Here is a 19,051-nt window from a genome sequence, read left to right as displayed (position 1 = left end):
TACGTCCCCCCCAAACCCTCCCCGTCTCCTGCCCCCACAATGGTGAAAAAAAATAATTAAGCTCAGAAGAAATGCAAAAATGATGTCTAGGAAATAAGAACTTCTCATAAAACAACTTGTTTTCTTTCTCTCTCTTTCTTTCTTTCTTTCTTTCTTTCTTTCTTTCTTTTTCTTTCTTTTCTTTCGTTCTTTCTTTCATTTTTTGTTGTTGTTGTCTTTTTAGGCATTATCACCCACGTGACCAGAGACATTTTACTTGCAACAATCCACAATCTGGAAATAGCCTGTATGAAAGTTTTTGAAAATCCTGCACATATAAAGACACGGGGGGAAGGGGGTTTTGCGGGCTGAAGTCAGAGTTCACCATGACAGCATATAAAACATATGGCCCGAAGCTCCATGAGATGTCTGAGTCTGAAATGCTGGTGAAGCTTAATAAAATATCAGCAAGGAATAGTTTAATTTTACAGCATTAGGCACCGAGGCAGTAATTTGAGTGGGGCAAGCTGTATTTCAATACAGGGAAGCCGAATATATTTTTAAAAGACATACATTCCCTACTCAGAATTACTTGACTCAAAAACGTTGCTTTCTGAAGCAGAGTAAGTAGAAAACAGTAACGCTACCTGTCTTACTTTTTCAACTCCGGCTACTCCTCAAAAGCTAGCTGATCTGTCTCCAGGCTGATGCCTCTTATTCGGGACGTGCGGGTTCAGACAGAATAGAAACCTGCACCGTGAGTGTGTGGGTCCTTCCTGACCACGGGAGTCCAACCGTCCTGTGGGATGGCTGTCAGGCTGGCTCCATCCCCTCTGTCTTCTGCCCTCTTTCTGGGCTGCTTATCCCGGTCCTGGCAACCTGTCCTGAGTGCTGTGACCAAGAATTCCTCAGTGTGGAGGGGGCTGCCATTCCAATCCTCGCTTCATCCCAGGGCACACACATGTTCTGTCTTGAGTCTGGCTGTTGTAAAGCAAGCATGGGGCCCAGGGGCTTTGTTCGCGTGGCTGTCCACACACTCGCCCGGGTACAGGGGAGGGGGCAGGTCCATGGACGGCCATGCTTCTCGGCTACCAGTCTCCAGATCAAAGGGAACTCTCCCCTTCCTGCCCAGTGATGAAGAGTGGGTCGGCTTGCGGGGCTGGTTTCTGAACAGAGGATCAGCCATGACAAATATGTCCGCGATCTGACTGATAGCACTGTGCTGGGGATGGACCAGATGAGTGCGGACTCCATGCACCAAAGGGCCCTGCTTTCTTCACCTCCGGCCCCAGAATGCTTTTCCCACCCCGCAGCCAGGGCAGAGAGGTGGCAGGTTCCCCCTTTCTCTTGGTGGCCCTCAGCCTCGAGAAGCAGTGGGCAGTGAGGACCTCCAGGGGAGGACATCTTCCTGGGTGGGGTGGATGCATTCCTTCCGCGCAGTCTGTTTTGTGGGGGCTGTCTCTTTTAGGGCCCTTCCTTGGCTTCTCCCCTGATGAAGGGAGGGGTCTGGGAAGAGTAAATCCAAGATAAAAGGACACAGGGCTTGAAAGGCTTTGAAATCAGGCAGCCGGGGGTTCAAGTCCCAGCTCTGCACCTTGTAAACTGATCTCTGGCAAGTGACCTGCCCTTCCCAAGACTCAGGTTTTTCCACAGTCAGATGTAGAAGATAACAGTCCCACTCCTGGACTGGTGGAGGGACCCATGATCGTCTCCAGGTAAGCACCCTGAGCCTGAGGCTTGCTGAGTGTTCTGTGGGTTTGGAGGTTTCGTTTCAGCCCTGGGATTTTAGGGACTTCCGGTGTCAAGTCGGAGCACTAAGACTTCTAGACAGAGAAAGAACTAAACAAAGAATCAGCTGCTAATTCACAGTGCCTGTCGCTGCAAATATGATGGAAGCAGGAGAACAAAATGGGGAACTAGAGTCAGTCTGCAGGCCAACATTTGTTATCCTTGCAGATGGACTTCCTCTGGACCAGGCGTCATTGTCCTAAGCCAGTGGACTTGCTCTGCTAGAGCGTTTCATGAGACAACCCCCATGAGGCTCCCTGCCAGCCTGCCGCTCCCAGCAAACCCTCGGCAATCACAGGGAGATCCACCTGGGGGTCACCCGTGTGTCCAAATGCAGGAACACGAAATGTCTGGGCCATGCCCACTCCCTCCCCCAGCCACCTTTTCTGAAATCCTATTTCTAGGGCAAGCCATTGTTTCCCTGTGCAAATGCACAGGGCACAGCTTAACCCCTTCCCACTATGTCCTAAAATCGTGTTTCTCTTTTTAGAAGGGGAATTGTTAAGAAATAAAGAACTTGTTTTTATCATTGTAGAAAAATTAACCATGCTCCTGAGGATAAGGAGAAAACACCAAGTTTACATCAGGACTTAGAAGTCCGGGGGTGGGGGTGGGGTAGGGGGGTAGCGGGGATTGGCAGTCGGTCGTAAGTGGACTCAGTAACTTTCCAGGCCACGATTCAAATTCTCCCCCTACCCAGCAAAGTGGCATTTGGCTTTGTATGCCAGACTTAGTCAAATTTGCAAACGGCAACGATCTACTTCAGGAACAGCAAGTAGGATTATGTTAGCATGATGTCACCCATTGTCTGCCTCAAACACTGGGCTGAAAAAGATTCCGAGGTCATAAGGCCAGGGCTGGCCCCATGGGGCTGCTGGTGGGGCCACTTGGGCCTACAAAGCAGGTAACCGGGCACTTATTTACCACCCCCTGGTCTGCCGGGTATTACATCCACACTAACATGCACTTGAATGCTCGGGAGGGAAGTTCTGTGGCACCAGTGTAGCCTGTGAGTGTCAGCAGGGCTGGCTCGTCCTCAGCCACACTGGACTCAGGCACCTGGGGGGTGTGGGGGTGACAGTTCCATTCTGCTGCCTCTCCGGCATGTGTAGCATGGGTTTGCCACAACCCCACGCTGTAAGTAACAGCTCAGGGTTTGATGAACGTGTCCTGAGATGCCGTAATGCTTGCAAACACATAGTCCCTCTACCCCCTCCAGGAAGCATTCTGAGGGCGGCAAGATGCATCTCTCTAGTTATGGCACAGCTGGCAAAGGACAGTGCCTGTGAGGGGACAGCACGTCCCACAGTCCATTACACTGCAGGGCTCTAATCCCGACCCCAATGCCAGGCAGTAGCATTCCTGCAGAGGGGTGTGTGTCTGAGACACAGCTTTTCAATATTAAGAAAACATTCACAGCGGAAGATGGGCGTGGGGGCCTCCACAACCGGCTCCTGGCTCCTTCACCTCTGCTCCTCACCTCCAGCATCTCACTGCCGGAGTCCCTCCCCTCCCCCTCTGTGCTGTAGCCACACTGGCTTCCGGGAGCTCCTCAGACACTGAGCCATCTCTCTGGTCTCTCAGCCTTTTCCTGGATTATCTTTGCCTGGAATGGCCCTTGTCCCTTCCCTTCTCTGCAGTAAACTCTCATCCATCCTTCACATTGCAGCCTGGTTATAACAACCATAGGGTGGCTACCCCTAGATCCTCGGCCAGATTCCCTGACTATAATCTAGGACAGCACCATGCACTTCCTCTTCCTAGCACTTTGCGGGACTGTGGTTTTCCAGAGGTTTGTGTGGCCGTATCATGCGTGTCTGTCTCCTCGTGAGACCATAGGGGCCATTTGGATTGCAGGTCCACTTACTTTTCTGTGTCTTAGTTCCATGCCCATAACATCCACAAATGCAGAGTTTAACAGGTAAGGAGGACTCAAGAGATGCCTCCTTAAGAAAGAAAGAATACATAACGAAATCTACAGCAAACTTTCAGAGAGGTGATGAGACAGCAGTCAAGAATGAGGGTCCCTCCAATACACTCTGTTCTTACGTAAGAGTGTTTTCACCTTTAGGAGACCTTTAAAGCATCAATAAGAATAGAAATTCCAGGGGCACCTGGGTGGCTCGGTCGTTAAGCGTCTGCCTTCGGCTCAGGTCATGATCCCTGGGTCCTGGGATCGAGTCCCGCATCGGGCTCCCTGCTCGGCCGGAAACCTGCTTCTCCCTCTCCCACTCCGCCTGCTTGTGTTCCCTCTCTCGCTGTCAAATAAATAAAATCTTAAAAAAAAAAAAAGAATAGAAATTCCAGTCTCTAAGAAGTAAACCTCGCCCATTCTGAGGACTGCCTCAGTAGGTTTAACCATCTCAGCTCTTGGTCACGGCCAGCAGGGGCACACCGCGGCGTTTCCAGATGCCCTTCCAGTAGGAGCAAGTTGAAGCCATGGAGAGAAACCCACAAACATCGGCCATAGCGTCAGGGAGTAGTACGCTGAGTTTATTCTCTTCTTGGCCCTCATTAGAATCACAAATGAAATGTTGACAACACATGAAGGAGCCCGCTTGTTGAACACAAATGTTTCCACTCCTATCAACCTCGAAACTCCAAGAGTCATGCTTCCTGATGAAAGTGGACCGGCTCTGGGGAGCTGACGACATGCTTTCTCTAATTACGCAAGGATGGGGAAAGGGGCCTCCTACCAGGGACAAGCAGGCCACAGGCAAGAGCGGTGGGCAAGAGCGGTGCTGCTTCTCGAAGAAGCAACAGCACAAGCACATAGTAGGTGGCCCGATGGGCTTCTTGGATGAAGTGAAAGATAAGAACAATACTCTTGCACCAGAATGGGCAGTTGCCCATTATAAATGTGGATGGAAGCTGCGTCCATGTCAACACAGGAACTTTATCTTGCAAACAAATGTCCCATGTGGAGGTGCAGTCACATGACACCAACAGCCAACTTTCTTTTGTCTTTGGAACTACTTTGATGACATCAGATAGGTTGAGAACAAATTCACTTAGATTGAACTGATTCTAGCCAGGTAATACCTACATTCACCTGCTTTATAGTCCAAAAAAATGGTGAACTCTGTCACACAAGCAAAATGCTCCCTTGCGTTAACTTGCTCGTTTTTGTTCCAAACAGATTAGTATTAAGTACATACAGCCTAGGTACCGAGCTGATACATGCCATACAGAGAGCATGATACAGAAGATACTAGCTCATGTATATTGCCATGTGCAAAGATAGGTTGTTGTTGTTTTTCTGCCCAGACTCTTACATAAAAGTATTACTTAATCCTCCCTGCAAACCTGCCCATTGGGTCCCTTTGAACAGATGATGAAATTGAAGATCAGAAAGGTTAAATAATGTCTTTAAGTTCTCAGAGCCAGTAAATGTTGGAGGCAGCCTTTGAACCTAGATGGGTTCAGCCCATATTCCATGCTTTCAACGGGGACACTTCTAGAATGAAATGGTGGGAAAGATGAAGGCTGGAATAACAAAAAGGAGTCCTCAACAGTCCCGCATTCATAACTGGTGGGTTATAATGTAAGGCCTGCCCGAGGCAACTGTGTTTTCTAGGACATTTTCAAGCTACATGTATCAAACAGTTCACATAGAGCAAATCTTAAGGAGGAAAAGGCAAAATGCAGATTCATCAGTGCATCACAAGGTACGCACACTAAACCATAACTTGAAAATATGAAAACCCATTGTCATCTATTTCAGAAACTGGACCATCCTGGTATCATAAAAGTACAAAAGTAAATATAAATTCACCAAGAAGAGCTGCACAAAACACTCATTTTATGTGTCACATGAGTAAATAATCAACCATGAACATAAATTTGATTCCAATTTCTATTCCTGGGGCAGAGACAAAAGTCGCCAATCAAAAGATCTAAGTAAAACAGTGTGTCAGTGTGAGGCCTTGGCCAAGCTTCCTAAGCTGCCATGTTTCTCAATCCTTTTGTTTCTTTGTTAGCTTTATGTCAACCAGCATCTGTCTGTGTTTATCCCATCAGCCGCATGAGCTCACTAATTACCTTTAATCATACTTATCTCCAATGCATCTTTATCTTCACATACATCCTGTATGCAGGCAAACCAAGTGCTGGAAGTCTGAGGTTGGGAAGACACTGGAATAGGAAGTCTGTACTTCCTCTAACCTTGACAATGCAGAGTGGATGGATCAAAAAATAAACAAATAAACAAAAACCCCACAAAAAACCAAAAAACCAAAACCAAAAACCAATCTACATCTGCCTCCACTACTAGCCAAAGGACTTCTGAGACTTGATTCCTGGAGAGCTGGACAGTGTTAGTGTCCACCAAAGTCAAGTGCAGTCTTCTCATGGGTAGCAGATTCAAGGTGATGAGGTGATCCTCATTGACTCTGATATAATAAATAAAGATTGCTAAATAGCACCGCACAGACAGGTGCGTTCTTTGAAGGCCAGGGGCCAGTGTTCTATGTCTTTTCTAGTTCCCACAGCACCTAGCTCAGACTTGGACTCCATGGACAAGTGGGCACTGGGATGCAGTCGCATACACTTAGGCCATTGACTTCCTTAATATTAGAGAGGCTGAAGGCACACATTTCACATCTGCTACCCACTAATTTTATCAGCTATCTTGAGGCCAGGTCAAGGGAGTTTAAACTCTATGGATAGTCATATAAACTGAATGACACTAGGTAGCCCTAGGTAGGAATTTTTACTTTATCAAAAAGGCAAGACAGAATGAGGAGGTATATATATCCTTCCCACCTTCTCACTAGAGAAATCCTATGACAGCCTTGATTTTCCACTGAGTGACTCAAAAGGGAACTGTTTTCTTATCTTCTGAGTTAGGGAGCGCTTCCAGATAATTAAATTTGTGGCTTACTGTCAGAACGGACTGTATAAAAAAAAATAATTTAAGACATGAAATGCATAGAACTATAACTTCCCTGGATATTGTCTTTAACGTGGGGACTCGCGATCCACATATTTACAATACATATGTTGGACACCTTAGGCAAGTTACTTCTTTTCTGTGCCTCAGATCTGTCATTCATGCATTCCTTCAACATTCAACACTTATTCAATGACTGTACTACATGGTATTACAGAAACTATGAGAAGAAATACAAGAAACCATCTTAAGCTCATAGGCTAGTGAGTTGTTGTCAGCTTTAAGTAAGATAATGCAAATATAGTGTAGAGGCAGAGATTGCTAACGCTCTAGGACTCCTCTTCTTCCAAGGCACACAGTTAGACTACATTTCCCAGCCTCCCTTGCTGTTAGGTATGGTCATGTGATTTCATTCTGGCCAATGGAATGTAAGCCCAGTGATAAGTACTATTTCCAGGCAGGGGCCATGACTGATCCTCATCTTTTTCCACCATCAGCTGATGGAGAGGGTACTATGAACTAAGAGGAAGGCACAGTGACAAGATGGAAGGAGGCTGAATAACCCCACGAAGGCTGGCCCCCTGTCAACCTCAACTAGACTGTGATGAGAGCAATAAATCTGGAAGTTTACTCATTACATTAAGGATTTGTATTTAACCAGTACAAATCCTCAGCAACATCTGGCCCATTGTAAGCACTAAATACATTATACTATAGCCATTGGAAAATATATTCCTAGCTCACTCGCTGTATGTTTTATAAGACCAAGGAGAAAAAGAAAAAAAAGAAAGAAACAAGGAAGGAAGGAAATAATATTGAGGTCTTTTAAATAGCTCTGTATAAACTTTATACTTGGGTGCCATTTGGTCATCTACAACCCTAGGGAAATATTTCCAAATGCCAAATTTCCTCCACAACCGAATGAAATTTCTGCATGGATTTACGATGCCAAGGTCTTTCTCTGAGCTATACTGGGCCGCGGCTGTCACTTGGCCCAGCTGCCTCCCCCGCGTCAGATCACTGCCGCACCTGCTTTGGATGGGGGCCCGCTGGTAGGGATGGGGGAGTAATTTGCCACGATTTTACCAAAGCAGATATTAAAACTGGGAGAAATAGTCCATGCATTATGAGGTCTGTTCACATGTGGCGATCACTTGGCAGAGAAAGACGTGTATCACTTTGGGGGCTAATCCTCGTGGAGTGAAACAGGGGGAGCTCCAGGGTACGATACCGGCACATAAACCCCAGCTAGCTAGTCAGTAAGAATCAGCCACCTCAGATATTCCAGTAAATGAAATGCATCTCTACTTTCTACTTAACAAAAGTTAACTCTTCTCCTCCTTTGTATTTTTAAAATTACAGATATAACACATTTGTTGTAGCAAGTCAAATATGCAGAAGTAAAAACAAAAGAAGTTAATTTTTCTCTCTTCTTAAATCACCCCTGTCTTCTGGGCAATTGGTATCATTTGGAGTCTGTCCTTCCCCACTTATTTCATCGTCAGACAAACAAATGCACATTTTTAGGGTTAACCCCTCCAGCTCTGCACCTCTGAATTTTTTTTTTCTGGCAACATAAATAAGATTACGCAATGTATATTGCTATTCAAATTGCTTTATCTAACCTAACAATTTATTATGAATACCCTCCCAGGTGAGTATATTTACCTCTAACTTATTTTTTTAAACAGTTGTATATACCTGTATATTACCTGCTAATACACATTTGCTGGATTTCAAACATAGTCAATTTTAAATGTTAATAATTGTTGATTATTTTTTTGAGGAAGGTGAAATGCTAAAAAGACCAATCGATATCAGGAAACGTTCTGACTTAAGCAAGTTCCCGCATGAGAAACTGGGCTCTTGCGAGGTCTCGGTACTAGGAACACTCACAGTGGAGCCTTCTCCCCTCTACAGCGCCTTGGCCTGACCTGACATTCGGCATCTCTGCCATGCACAGTTGTCTTGCCACTTCTCAGCTCTGACTCACCAAGGGAAGGAGAGAGAGAAGGCGCTGCAGGCATTAGCGCACTCCCTTTGTTCTCTGGGCTGAGGTCAGATGGAATAAATCAATCAGATTCCACGTCCAAGTCCCTTCAACGTCCGGGAGGCATCTCCCCCAAGTGTGCACTGCCCATCTTTTAATCGCCTGTGAGAGTCAGCAGGAGAAAACAGAACCAAAGAGCCCCTTTGGGTGGTAAGGCACGTCTCCCAGGAACCCCTCAGCGGTGTGGGTTCTCTGCGTGTTCCCAGGTTATCCACATTTTAGGTGAGAGCAGCCAGTCCAGACTCTTTGGGGCTAACAGGAGATGCCACTTTTGGTCATTTGCTCTGCCAGGCCTGTGCTGGGCACTTAACATATATCACTGGATCCTTCTTGTGCTATATGAGGTAGCTACTACCAGCATTCTACAGAGGAGGAAGCCGAGGCTCAGAGAGAGCCTGTGGTTTGCCCAAGGTCGCCCAGCTTCAGGGTATAAGCGGCATGAGAGTGGGCTTCCTCAGTTAGCCACACAGCCTGGGTGTACCTGCAGGTGCCATGACTGTCTATAGCTTCTCTACAGCTGTCCTTGGCCTCCTACGCTGAGCCGTGCTGTCAATGGATTCATCTTTCCCAGGTCTCTGGAGTCCATGAGACTTGGACCCTAGGTGGACCGTGCAAGACACAGCTCAACAGCTCTGCTATAACCCAAAGAGACACTCAAACTCTCTGCCCAATGCCCCCTAAAGTCTGTAAATACAGACTCTTTCAAGTCTACTCAAGCATTCTAATGAGAATAACAAGGTTTTAGACATAAGAACACCCTGAAGATCATCCTTTCCAGACCTGTCAGTTTGTAGATGAGGAGACAGGCTGGTGAGGAGGTCTGGCTGAGTGGGTGACCGGTGGTGGTGCAGGAGGAGAATGATAGCAGTGGCTAGGGAATGGGGTGGAGCAAGGCTTGCAAGCTATGGCCTGTGGGCTGACCCAGTCCTCCACCTGTTTTTGTAAATAAAGTTTTATCAGAGCACAGGCACATCCATTTGCTCACAGATTGACTATGGCTGGCTCTGCACTACAACATCAGGGTTGAACAGCTGTGACAGAGACCATATGGCCCCCAATGTCTAAAATATTTACTCTCTGGCCCTTTACACGAAAATGTTTGCCAACCTCAGGGAAAGACACAGACACACGGGTTGATGTAAGTTATCGGTAACTTTCTAGTGCTTAGAGCAAGGGTTAGGTTCATAGATGTTTGCTGTAATATGATGCATTAATGACCAAAAGCTACGTATGGGCTATCACTGATCATATATCATCAAGCAATTATCATGATTAAATTCTGTGCACTCACAAATAGAGAGGAAGGAGGGGAGGGAGGAAGGAAGGAGCCATTTAGCCCTGATGAAGATTTAAATGGCTCTTTGTCACCTACACCTGACTTTTCTCCATGGTAGCACAGTGCCCAAAGAGTGTTGCAGAAGAGGACAAAAGGTAGCAGGCTGGGTAAAGGAGATTCTTCAGGAAGAGGGCAGGATGGATATACCGGGTTCCATGAGGCTGGAAGGGACATGGCCAAAGGAGACAAGGGATTCCAAAGAGGAGGCTCTGAAGGATAGTCACCAGCTAATTTTTCAGCTTCATTCACAAGGGTCCTCTGGTGCCACCAGAGTGGTACGAGGGGCCAGGTGTCCCAGGTTTTGGCCAGGGTCTTCCTGCTACCTGTCGTGTCCAGGCTGCCCTTCGAATGCTAGCAGCATAGAAGTCCTGCGGGGCATTCTCATGGGTAACTGTGAACGTTTATTAAGGCATTCCGGGCCATGGCGTGTATCGCTTGCTTTAATTTAATCCTGGGAACAATCCCGTGAAGCAAAAAATACCGCTATCCACGACGTGTTAGACATGAAGCTATAAGAATCTCAGGGGGCGAGTCGCTCACCCGGAGACGTCAAGCTGGTGACTGGTGAAGCTGAATTCAAATCCAGGCCCATCTAACTCCGAATCCCACACTCCCCTGCTCTGTTACACTGCTCGGGGCCAGGGATATCCCTTCACAAGCTGCCTCAATAAAAGCATGGTTTTTAGCTTGCTTGTGGTGGCGTGGGCATGGGAGCATTGTGACACTTCGAGGAGCAGCTTTGGGCACTGACACCCCACCTCAGCAGATGACGGGGGATTTGCACATTCAAAGAAATGCTTCAGTCCCTGGTGAGAAAGTTCCCAACAGCTTCATTTAGGGAATAGTCACAGTTCATTGACGCCTGATGCTCACGGGGCAGCTTCATTGTTTTATATGTGAAAAATGAGGAAAGGGCTGGAACCCCAGCATCAGGGAAACGATGAAAGACTGAGAAGTATTTCCAAAGTCATGCGAACCGAAAGGTCAATTCGGAGGGCGGGGGAGATGGGGGGAAAGAAGCAGCTGAGAAGTATTTGTGGCACCAGTGAGAAGAGCCTGTGATGTCCACTAAAGGAAACCATGACTGTGAATTTCAGGGCATCAAGACCCTGTCAACACAGCTAATCCCTACGGATGTTGGCTGAATACGCCTTCGATGACCAAACAAGTGCCCTGTGCAAACCGTGTCAGCCTTCAGCAGGCCAATTTGTCCTCACATTACACACTCTGCTGGCTCTGTTGCTAGACCCCCAGATCGAGGATCCACGGCAAGTGTCCCCCCAACCTGGCGAGGGTTGACACAGCATGTTTAATAAGTCAACAGAATTCAGAAACCACCACCGGATTAAGAAGCGGTTTTATTTTGGTGCCCTGGACTTCAAGCAGATTAAATAATCAAAAAGACCGAGGCATCGGGGTCATGTTTGAATGCTACAGCTGTTCACGGAGGTTTGACAAACATTCTTTCTGGGGCTCGTCGCCTGAATGGGAAAGGCAAGGACGATCTTGGCGAGGCTGACACTTTAAGAAAGAAGAGGGGGCACAATCGAAAGATCCTCTTATGGAAAACAATCCGAGTCAGATGGAGTCGGGGGTAGGATTGCTTAAATACGTGATCCCTGAAAGCGACAACAGTGTTCTGCATGGAAGAAAAGCACAAGCTTTTTTGTCCTGAAAAGTTGAATGACAAGCTGGATTCTGAGATCACCATGCCCTCAGCGTGTGCATCTGCAGATTCATAAAGGTGGGCTACGGGTTCCACGAGGAAGCCTGTGGAAACTCAGCCATGAAAGGTGAGCCATGATTAATCCCCCTGCACCTTAGAAAAGTTCTCTCTCCGTGAGAGGAATGGGGTCCCCTCAACAAGGTATCTGTGGGAAACTTAACTTTGAAGTTGCCTTTCTCTAAAGACCAAACCTATAAAAAGTCTCTAGTGGGGGAATTTCTGTTTGTGCCATGTTGGGTCAGAAGAAGGACGTGGGGACATATGTACCCAGCCATGATGGGATATGCAGTTGGCATGTCATGGGCCATTTCATAGAAAATAATAGCACTTCAAGTTGGAGTTTATTAATCATCCCCTTGGGCAGGCCGGGGGAGTGGGACTCAAGGAAGAATGAGCAAACTGGCCAGAAGCTCAGAAAGACAAGCCTGTCATTAATAGATTAATGGATTCTATGGAAAACTTGTTCTCTGATTTAAGATTTGTATTGACTCTTCTCTCCCAGGAAGGTGCATTGGCTTTGAAAGGAGTCATTTAGATTATTTGCAAAATTATAGAAAGGAAAACAAGGATTTTGTTCTTTTATATTTCGGAACAGGGAAGGGGACTGTGATGTTCCGCATCCCTTGAGCTAAACAAAACTGAGCAGAATCTTCAGAAGGCTCTCCAGGTATCTTCCCTGTTGCCTTCAGTGCCGTTCCCATCAGTAGAGAATTCAAGGGTCTAGTGCATTGGACAGCCACATTGTCTATTTCCCTAGTTAAGGCCAAAGCTGGACAAACAACCTCTTCTGGGAGCTTTCTTTATGAGTAGATAATCATCTTGAGTTTTAAATATTATTGCATGGCCTTGTGAATTCTTCTACCATTTTCACAAAATGTTCTTGACAGATATTTGCTATATTTAGAAATTCAAGACACAGAAAAAAAGGGCAGGAAGTGATACAGCTACTCTGGAGAATGATCTAGCAGTATCTAAAAAAATGTCAGCTCAGCATCCTCTCTGAACCCTGCAAGGAGGCTCCTACTGATTCTGGAGACCCTCTTCGTAATTTCTGCATGGCCAAGTTCCGTGCAAGGATGTTCTCTGCAGCATCGTTTATGGTGAAGGAAAACTGCAGCAACTCAAATGTCCATCAGTAAGGGAGTGGCTAAATATTAAATTTGGCATGGTGTCACCATGGAATGGTCTATAGCATTTACAAGGAATGAATGAACTCTCTCTATACCTACATGGATAGATCAGTTTTGAGTGAATAGAGTAAATGGCAAAATGAGACATGCCAATGACTATTATGTATGCAGAGTTTTAAAAACCACTATATAAAACACTACATACTGTGTGTGTGTGTGTGTGTGTGTGTGTGTGTGTGTGTGTGTGTGTGTAAAAGTTTGACAAGTGGTAAAGCACAGCAGGTAAGGATCCTGACAGACTCTGGGAGCAGACTGGTTTCAAATCATGATTCTACTACTCACTATTTATATAACCTTGGACAAGTGGTTCAGCTACTCTGTGCCCCAGTCCCCTTGCCTTTGTAATGCAGATATAACAGAACCAGATTCACAAGGTTATGAGGATGAATATATATAATATACCATTATATATAATTATATAATAATAAATATATTAATTGATGTATTATAATATACAATAAATGGTAATATATTTTATATAATTACATAGTTTTGATATATATTATAATATAATAATACTATATAATTATAATAATACACAATTATATGTACTATTAATTAGTTTTATATATATATACTAGTAATATAATATTATAATGCCCTTATAATGGTGCCTGGCTCAAAACCTGTGCTACATGACTATTTGCTGTTGTTATTATTAAGTATTGTTTTTTTAAAGGCCTAGAGGGATATGTCAGTAATGGTAGGGGTGAGGAGGCTTCATGTTGGAAAACATGACTTGGGGGCTAATCAAAGGGATTCCAACTGTATCAGTAATGCTTTTTTTCTTTAAGTTAAAAGAAAAAAAGATGAAAAATATGATAACCTATGAATGATTGACAGAATTGTGTTACAGGAATATGGGTATTTATTACATGCTTTTCTGCATTTTTAAAATCTCTTTTTTTTTGCATTTTTAAAATCTCTTGAATAAAAAGTGAGACAATCACCATCCATGGAATTATTACACCTGCAAAGATGCACATCAATACGTAGGAATACTTTAAAACCGCCTGATCCAAGATGGTAACCATTAGCACCATGTGGCGATTTAAATTTAAATTAATTAAAATTAAATGCAAATAAAAATTCAGTTCCTTGGTTGCAGTAGTCACATTTCAAGAGCTCAGTAGCCACATGTAGCTAACGACTACCATACTGGACAACAGATGCAGATCATTTCCATCCCCACAGCAAGTTCTACTGGACAGCACTGATCTGGAGCTTACTTTTCAGAAATGTGACTATCTGATTGGCCTATCATTCTTCTAAACTCCTGGCCTCAGATAATTCTGCTCTGTGCCCTACAACAGGCATGGGCCCCCTAAGATATTTTTCACCTTTCTACATGATATCCATTAAGTCTTCCACCTTCCATTTACCGAGCCACTAAGAAAGTATCTTTTCCCAGGCTCTGACAATCGCACAGCAGTTGACCCCACGGGGGATGTACCCAGGCCAGCCCGACTTTCCTAAGGATGCGGAATGACAGAACCCCTCCTACAGGTTGTAGGAGGTGTTCACTGGCCCTGAGTCACATTACTTGTGATTTTGAAGGTGAACTCGCAGTGCCAACACTGCTTACAAATTGGTTTCGCATCTCAGTTTCCTTTTTGTTCCTCGTAGGTGAACTGCTTCTGCTTTCGGGCGTGATTGTTCTGCTCCGGCTGGCGGGTGGCTGCCCAGAGATGTGCCGCTGTCACTCGTCTTCACATTCTGTAGACTGCGGCCGGCAGGGGCTGGCTGAAGTCCCTCCAGATTTGCCTCCGCAGACTCTAACACTGCACTTGCAAGATAACCAGATACGCCAGCTTCCTGCGTTCGCATTTAGGGCTGTGCCACATCTCAGGACCCTGAACTTGTGGAACAATTCCCTCTCGCATCTGGCCCCTGGGGTTTTCCATGGACTCCAGCACTTGCAGGTCTTGAACCTAACCCAGAACTCCCTGCATTCTCTGGAAAGCAGGCTTTTCCACTCCCTCCCACAGCTGAGGGAGCTTGATTTGTCATCAAACAACATAAGCCACCTTCCCACATTCCTGGGGAGGCCTTGGGAGAACCTGACCGTATTTGCAGTTCAACAAAACCAGCTTCAGCAGCTTGATCGAGCGCTCCTGGAATCCATGCCCAGTGTGAGGCTTTTGTTTCTCAAGGACAACCTCTGGAAATGCAATTGCCACTTGCTCAGTCTTAAACTCTGGCTGGAGACATTTATCTATAAAGGTCAGTCACGTCTACTTGGAACCACCCCCCCCCCCCCACTCTGTGTGTTACCAGCCTAGGATGAACCTCATCTCTTGTCTGCATTAGAAGGAACGTTGAGTGTGCAAGGGGCCCGTGTAAGCTTTTTCACACTGATGTCATTTTAGGGTATGGCAAGAGAGGCAGTGAGTCATTAGAGGGTGTTTAAATTCATGATTTAAATTCATCTACAAATATGATTCATGGAGGTAACTTTCCACTTTTTGATTAACAACATTATTTATCTGAGAGCTGCAGGCCCTTAAGAAGGAGGGAAATTCACCCCCTGAATAATTGCTCAACTCCAAAGTGGCACAAAATTCTAATTTTCAAGTGTGATCCAGCATGGTCTCTCTCCTTCGAATTTCTCCCCCTGTGTATGCTTCTACCAATTTGATAGCTATAAATCTTCCCCGAGATTATCCCCTCTGCTTTAGCATTTGCTAAAGTGTGCTAAGTAACCGCTGTTACTGAAATTGGATGCAGCAGGGACCCCTCCTAAAATTGCTTACTATTTCTTTAACCAGATGATAAAAATCAAAGCAAAAGAATCTAGAATATTAAAGATGAGGGTTCTGGAAACCACCCAGGGGTCACCTAACTACAGCCCAAGAGCCAAATCCAGCCCATCTCCTGTTCTTGTAAATATTTATTGCAACACATCTATGCTGATTTATCATGTGTTGTCCTTAGCTATTTTGCACCACAAGGGCAAAGCTGAATAGTTGTGTATGGCAAAGCTTAAAATATTAACTACTTGGCTCCTTATGGAAAAGTTTTCTGACCCCTTCTAACTCAATACTAGTCTATAATAAATGGGATGATCAGTGGCTTCCCCAGGATGACAGATTAGAAGTACAGAGAAGAATAGAATGAATGATTGTTGGGTCTTAGCCCCACATTCTTTCCTCTACATCACAGTGCTTCTTTCTTTTTAATTTTCAAGCATCATTCATTCATTCCTGTGTTGTGAGTACCACTTATGAGCCAGGCACTTTTCTAGATGATGTGAAAAGGTGAACAAGAAAATCTCTACCATCACGGAGGTTACACTCTGGTAGCAAAAACAGACGTTAAAGTCAGATAGCCGATCAATAGCCAAGTTCAGACAGCCCTTGGTGCTAAGGACACAAGGAGGCGGAGTGAGGGGAGAGACAGCGACCGGACGGGAGTTCCATTTCAGATAGGAAGGATAGGGAAGGCTTCTCCAAAGAGGTGGCATGGCTGAGCAGCCCCTGAACAATGAGGAGAAATGAGTCATGAGATAATTGGGGAAAAGGATAGAAACTGCAAAGGGCCTGACAGGGGACTAAGCTCGGCTTGACTGAGAGACAGAAAGAGGCCCGCAGAGCGGTGAGAACAGAAGGGACGCAGCGAGCAGACAGAGATGAGGCAACACAAGTACTCACGGGCCAGGTCATGTAGAAACGTGCAGAGCAGGCTGAGTCACTTGGGTTTTATTTTAGATGAAATGGAAATCTCTTGAAGAATTTTAGTCAAGGGAACAATATCTAACTAGTTGCAAAAGCTGACTCTGGTGACTTGAGGGAGAGCAGACCCTAGGCTGCAGAAGAAGCAGCAAGGGGATGAGGGAAGAAAGTGATTTCAATCATTCAGGGAAGAGAAGATGGTAGCCCAGACCAGGGTCACGAGAAATGATGAACTTTGGGGATATATCTGGACTACTGAACTGATAGAAATTGCTAATGGATTGGAATGGGAAATGACTGGAAAAAAAAAAGAGTATATTATGGGAAATTCGATCTGTTTGATCCTGCAAGATTAACCACATACATAGCGATTCCAGGGGCTGATAAGGGGCAGAATGGGGGTGGGGTCTTGGCCCTGCACTCTTTGGCAAGTAGGCAAGTATGTGGTGGAGATGGTAAATTGAGAGTTGAATCTGGGGCAAGTCAAGTTCAGGGTGCCATTACATATCCAAGGGGTGCCGCTGTGTTGGCGGCTGTATGTTTGAACCCCTAACTCAGAAAGATCTCAGAGCTATCGACATGAATTAGGGGGTCAATACAGTCTGGATGGTTGCAGCAGTTACACAGAAGGAAGGGGGAGAGAGCACAGCGTGAATTCAGTTATACAATATTGAGTTAAGAATCCTTCTCAACAATATAATAGCAAACAGCCTATCCCTAGTCAACCAATCTTCAAGTTGACCTACAACAGGGGGCATAGACTGTGGCAAAAATTGTTCTTATAGGACGTTGCAAATAAAACTTTTCACATCTAGAGGTGAAGTGGCTTTAGTTACCGTGTTCTGACTAAATGCTAAGCGTAAGTCAAACCATTGCAGAAAGAGTTTTCAGCAAAGAACATTTCTTGACAAGATAGTTTCCAGGTCCGGGACACTAGAAGCAACATGGGATAGGAAATAGGAATTAGCTCCTCTACTCTGCCACAAATTCAATGGTGACCTCTGGACAAATTAATGTTCCCCGCCCCACCCCCAACCAGCTGTCAGTGTCACAGGTGAAAGCTGACAGAGTGAAGCCAGAGAGTTCCTGAGGCCCATTCTAATTCTCAGACTCCCTGAGGAATAATATATATTGGGTAAGGCAAAATAGGCATTGGCCAATGCCTTATTTTTTTAAAGGATACATAAATAAATACAAACAGTAAAGGTATTAGTCAGGACAGGCTGGTTGGCATGACACCCATGTCGGTCATGGTCACAATAAAAGTCTTTTGCTCACTCGTGTTAGACCCAAGGGAACTGGAGGCTAGGGTTGAGTCCCATGCAGTCATTCAGGGACATAAGCTTCTTCCAGCTTCTAATGCTGCCACTTTACCACGTGGCCTCTAAGGGCATCACCAAGTAGGAACAGATCACATGGAGGATGAAGCAGGGGATTTTGTGGCCTAAAAGTGGCATTCATTGGCTCCATGGACCACAACTCAGTCCCCAGACTGACCACAAAGGATGGAGAAATTTTGCCTTCCCGTGGGCCCAAGAGCCAAAAAAACGTGCTTTGATGAATACCTACTAAATGTCTCCTTCACAAAAGCATGCACATAGATTTTGTGATTAGTATTGCTCTCTCTCCATTCAAGAGTAAACAAATCACCTTCATGTCAAAAGCTAACTGTATTGAACATTTATAGCTAGGCATTGTGCTAAATACTTGACCTACTTCACCCATCTGAACCTCAAAGTGATCTTGTGCTATGATTTTTCATTATTACCCTCCCTCCCACTTTCCAGATGAGCAAGCAGAGGCAAAGAATGGCCAACTGCAAGTAATAGACTCAAGATTTGAATCCAATTTCTTCCAGGACACTGGTAAAGAGCTACTAGTGGCCAGATGGGGGATAATAAGGGCTCGGCAAGCTGGGACTTCTTACGTTATCAGCTTCCATGGATCTAGAAGAGAGGGGGGCCCACAAGCTGTCATCAGCAGATTTGCCTCCTGGGGGGGCACAGCCCCTGACTTCCAGCTGTGTCCCAGGCTCTAGCCTGGGTATTTCCTTGGTGCTGTGGGTCCCAAGGCCATGCCTCCCACCCTAATATTGATCAGCAGGAAGCCTGAAGCTGGAGAAGATAGTGCTTAAGCCTGGAATGACTGGGTGAACCACCCCAGTCTAGGAATGAGTCAGCGACAGAAATGCTGGTCCCACGGCAGGCAGCCTTTCTTCCCCTGGGGGGAGTCTCCGTGTTCTCTGGCCAGATTGAATATTGTCACTACTTCTCAAAGCCCCACACTCCATTTCAGTTTCTCTGGCCTTCTGCCTTCCAACAAATTCCTGGGCAGAGGCATGAACTGGTCCCTGAGGCAGGGATCCTTAGTCTCAGCATAGCCTGATGGCACCTAGGGCCCATCAGAAGCAGCCACCCAGC

At 45.7% G+C, this 19,051-nt stretch overlaps 2 protein-coding genes across 2 annotated transcripts in view; one reads left to right on the top strand and one right to left on the bottom strand.

The window, feature by feature from the left end:
- CACNA2D3 (calcium voltage-gated channel auxiliary subunit alpha2delta 3) overlaps positions 1-19,051 on the bottom strand; it is an 876,446-nt gene that overhangs the window by 135,147 nt on the left and 722,248 nt on the right. The gene's annotated exons all lie outside the window — the stretch shown is intronic.
- The window catches only part of LRTM1 (leucine rich repeats and transmembrane domains 1), a 66,300-nt gene that overhangs the window by 45,579 nt on the left and 1,670 nt on the right, over positions 1-19,051 (top strand). The window contains exon 3 of the mRNA XM_073901377.1: positions 14,587-15,183. Within this exon, the coding sequence (XP_073757478.1) occupies positions 14,587-15,183 (597 nt within the window). The remainder of the gene's footprint in view (positions 1-14,586; positions 15,184-19,051) is intronic.

The sequence above is a fragment of the Callorhinus ursinus genome, unplaced genomic scaffold (genome assembly GCF_003265705.2).
Source record: "Callorhinus ursinus isolate GAN/ISIS: 27379988/994484 unplaced genomic scaffold, GSC_fseal_2.0 scaffold15, whole genome shotgun sequence".
Lineage (NCBI taxonomy): Eukaryota > Metazoa > Chordata > Mammalia > Carnivora > Otariidae > Callorhinus > Callorhinus ursinus.
This window is presented reverse-complemented; position numbering and strand designations above follow the sequence as displayed.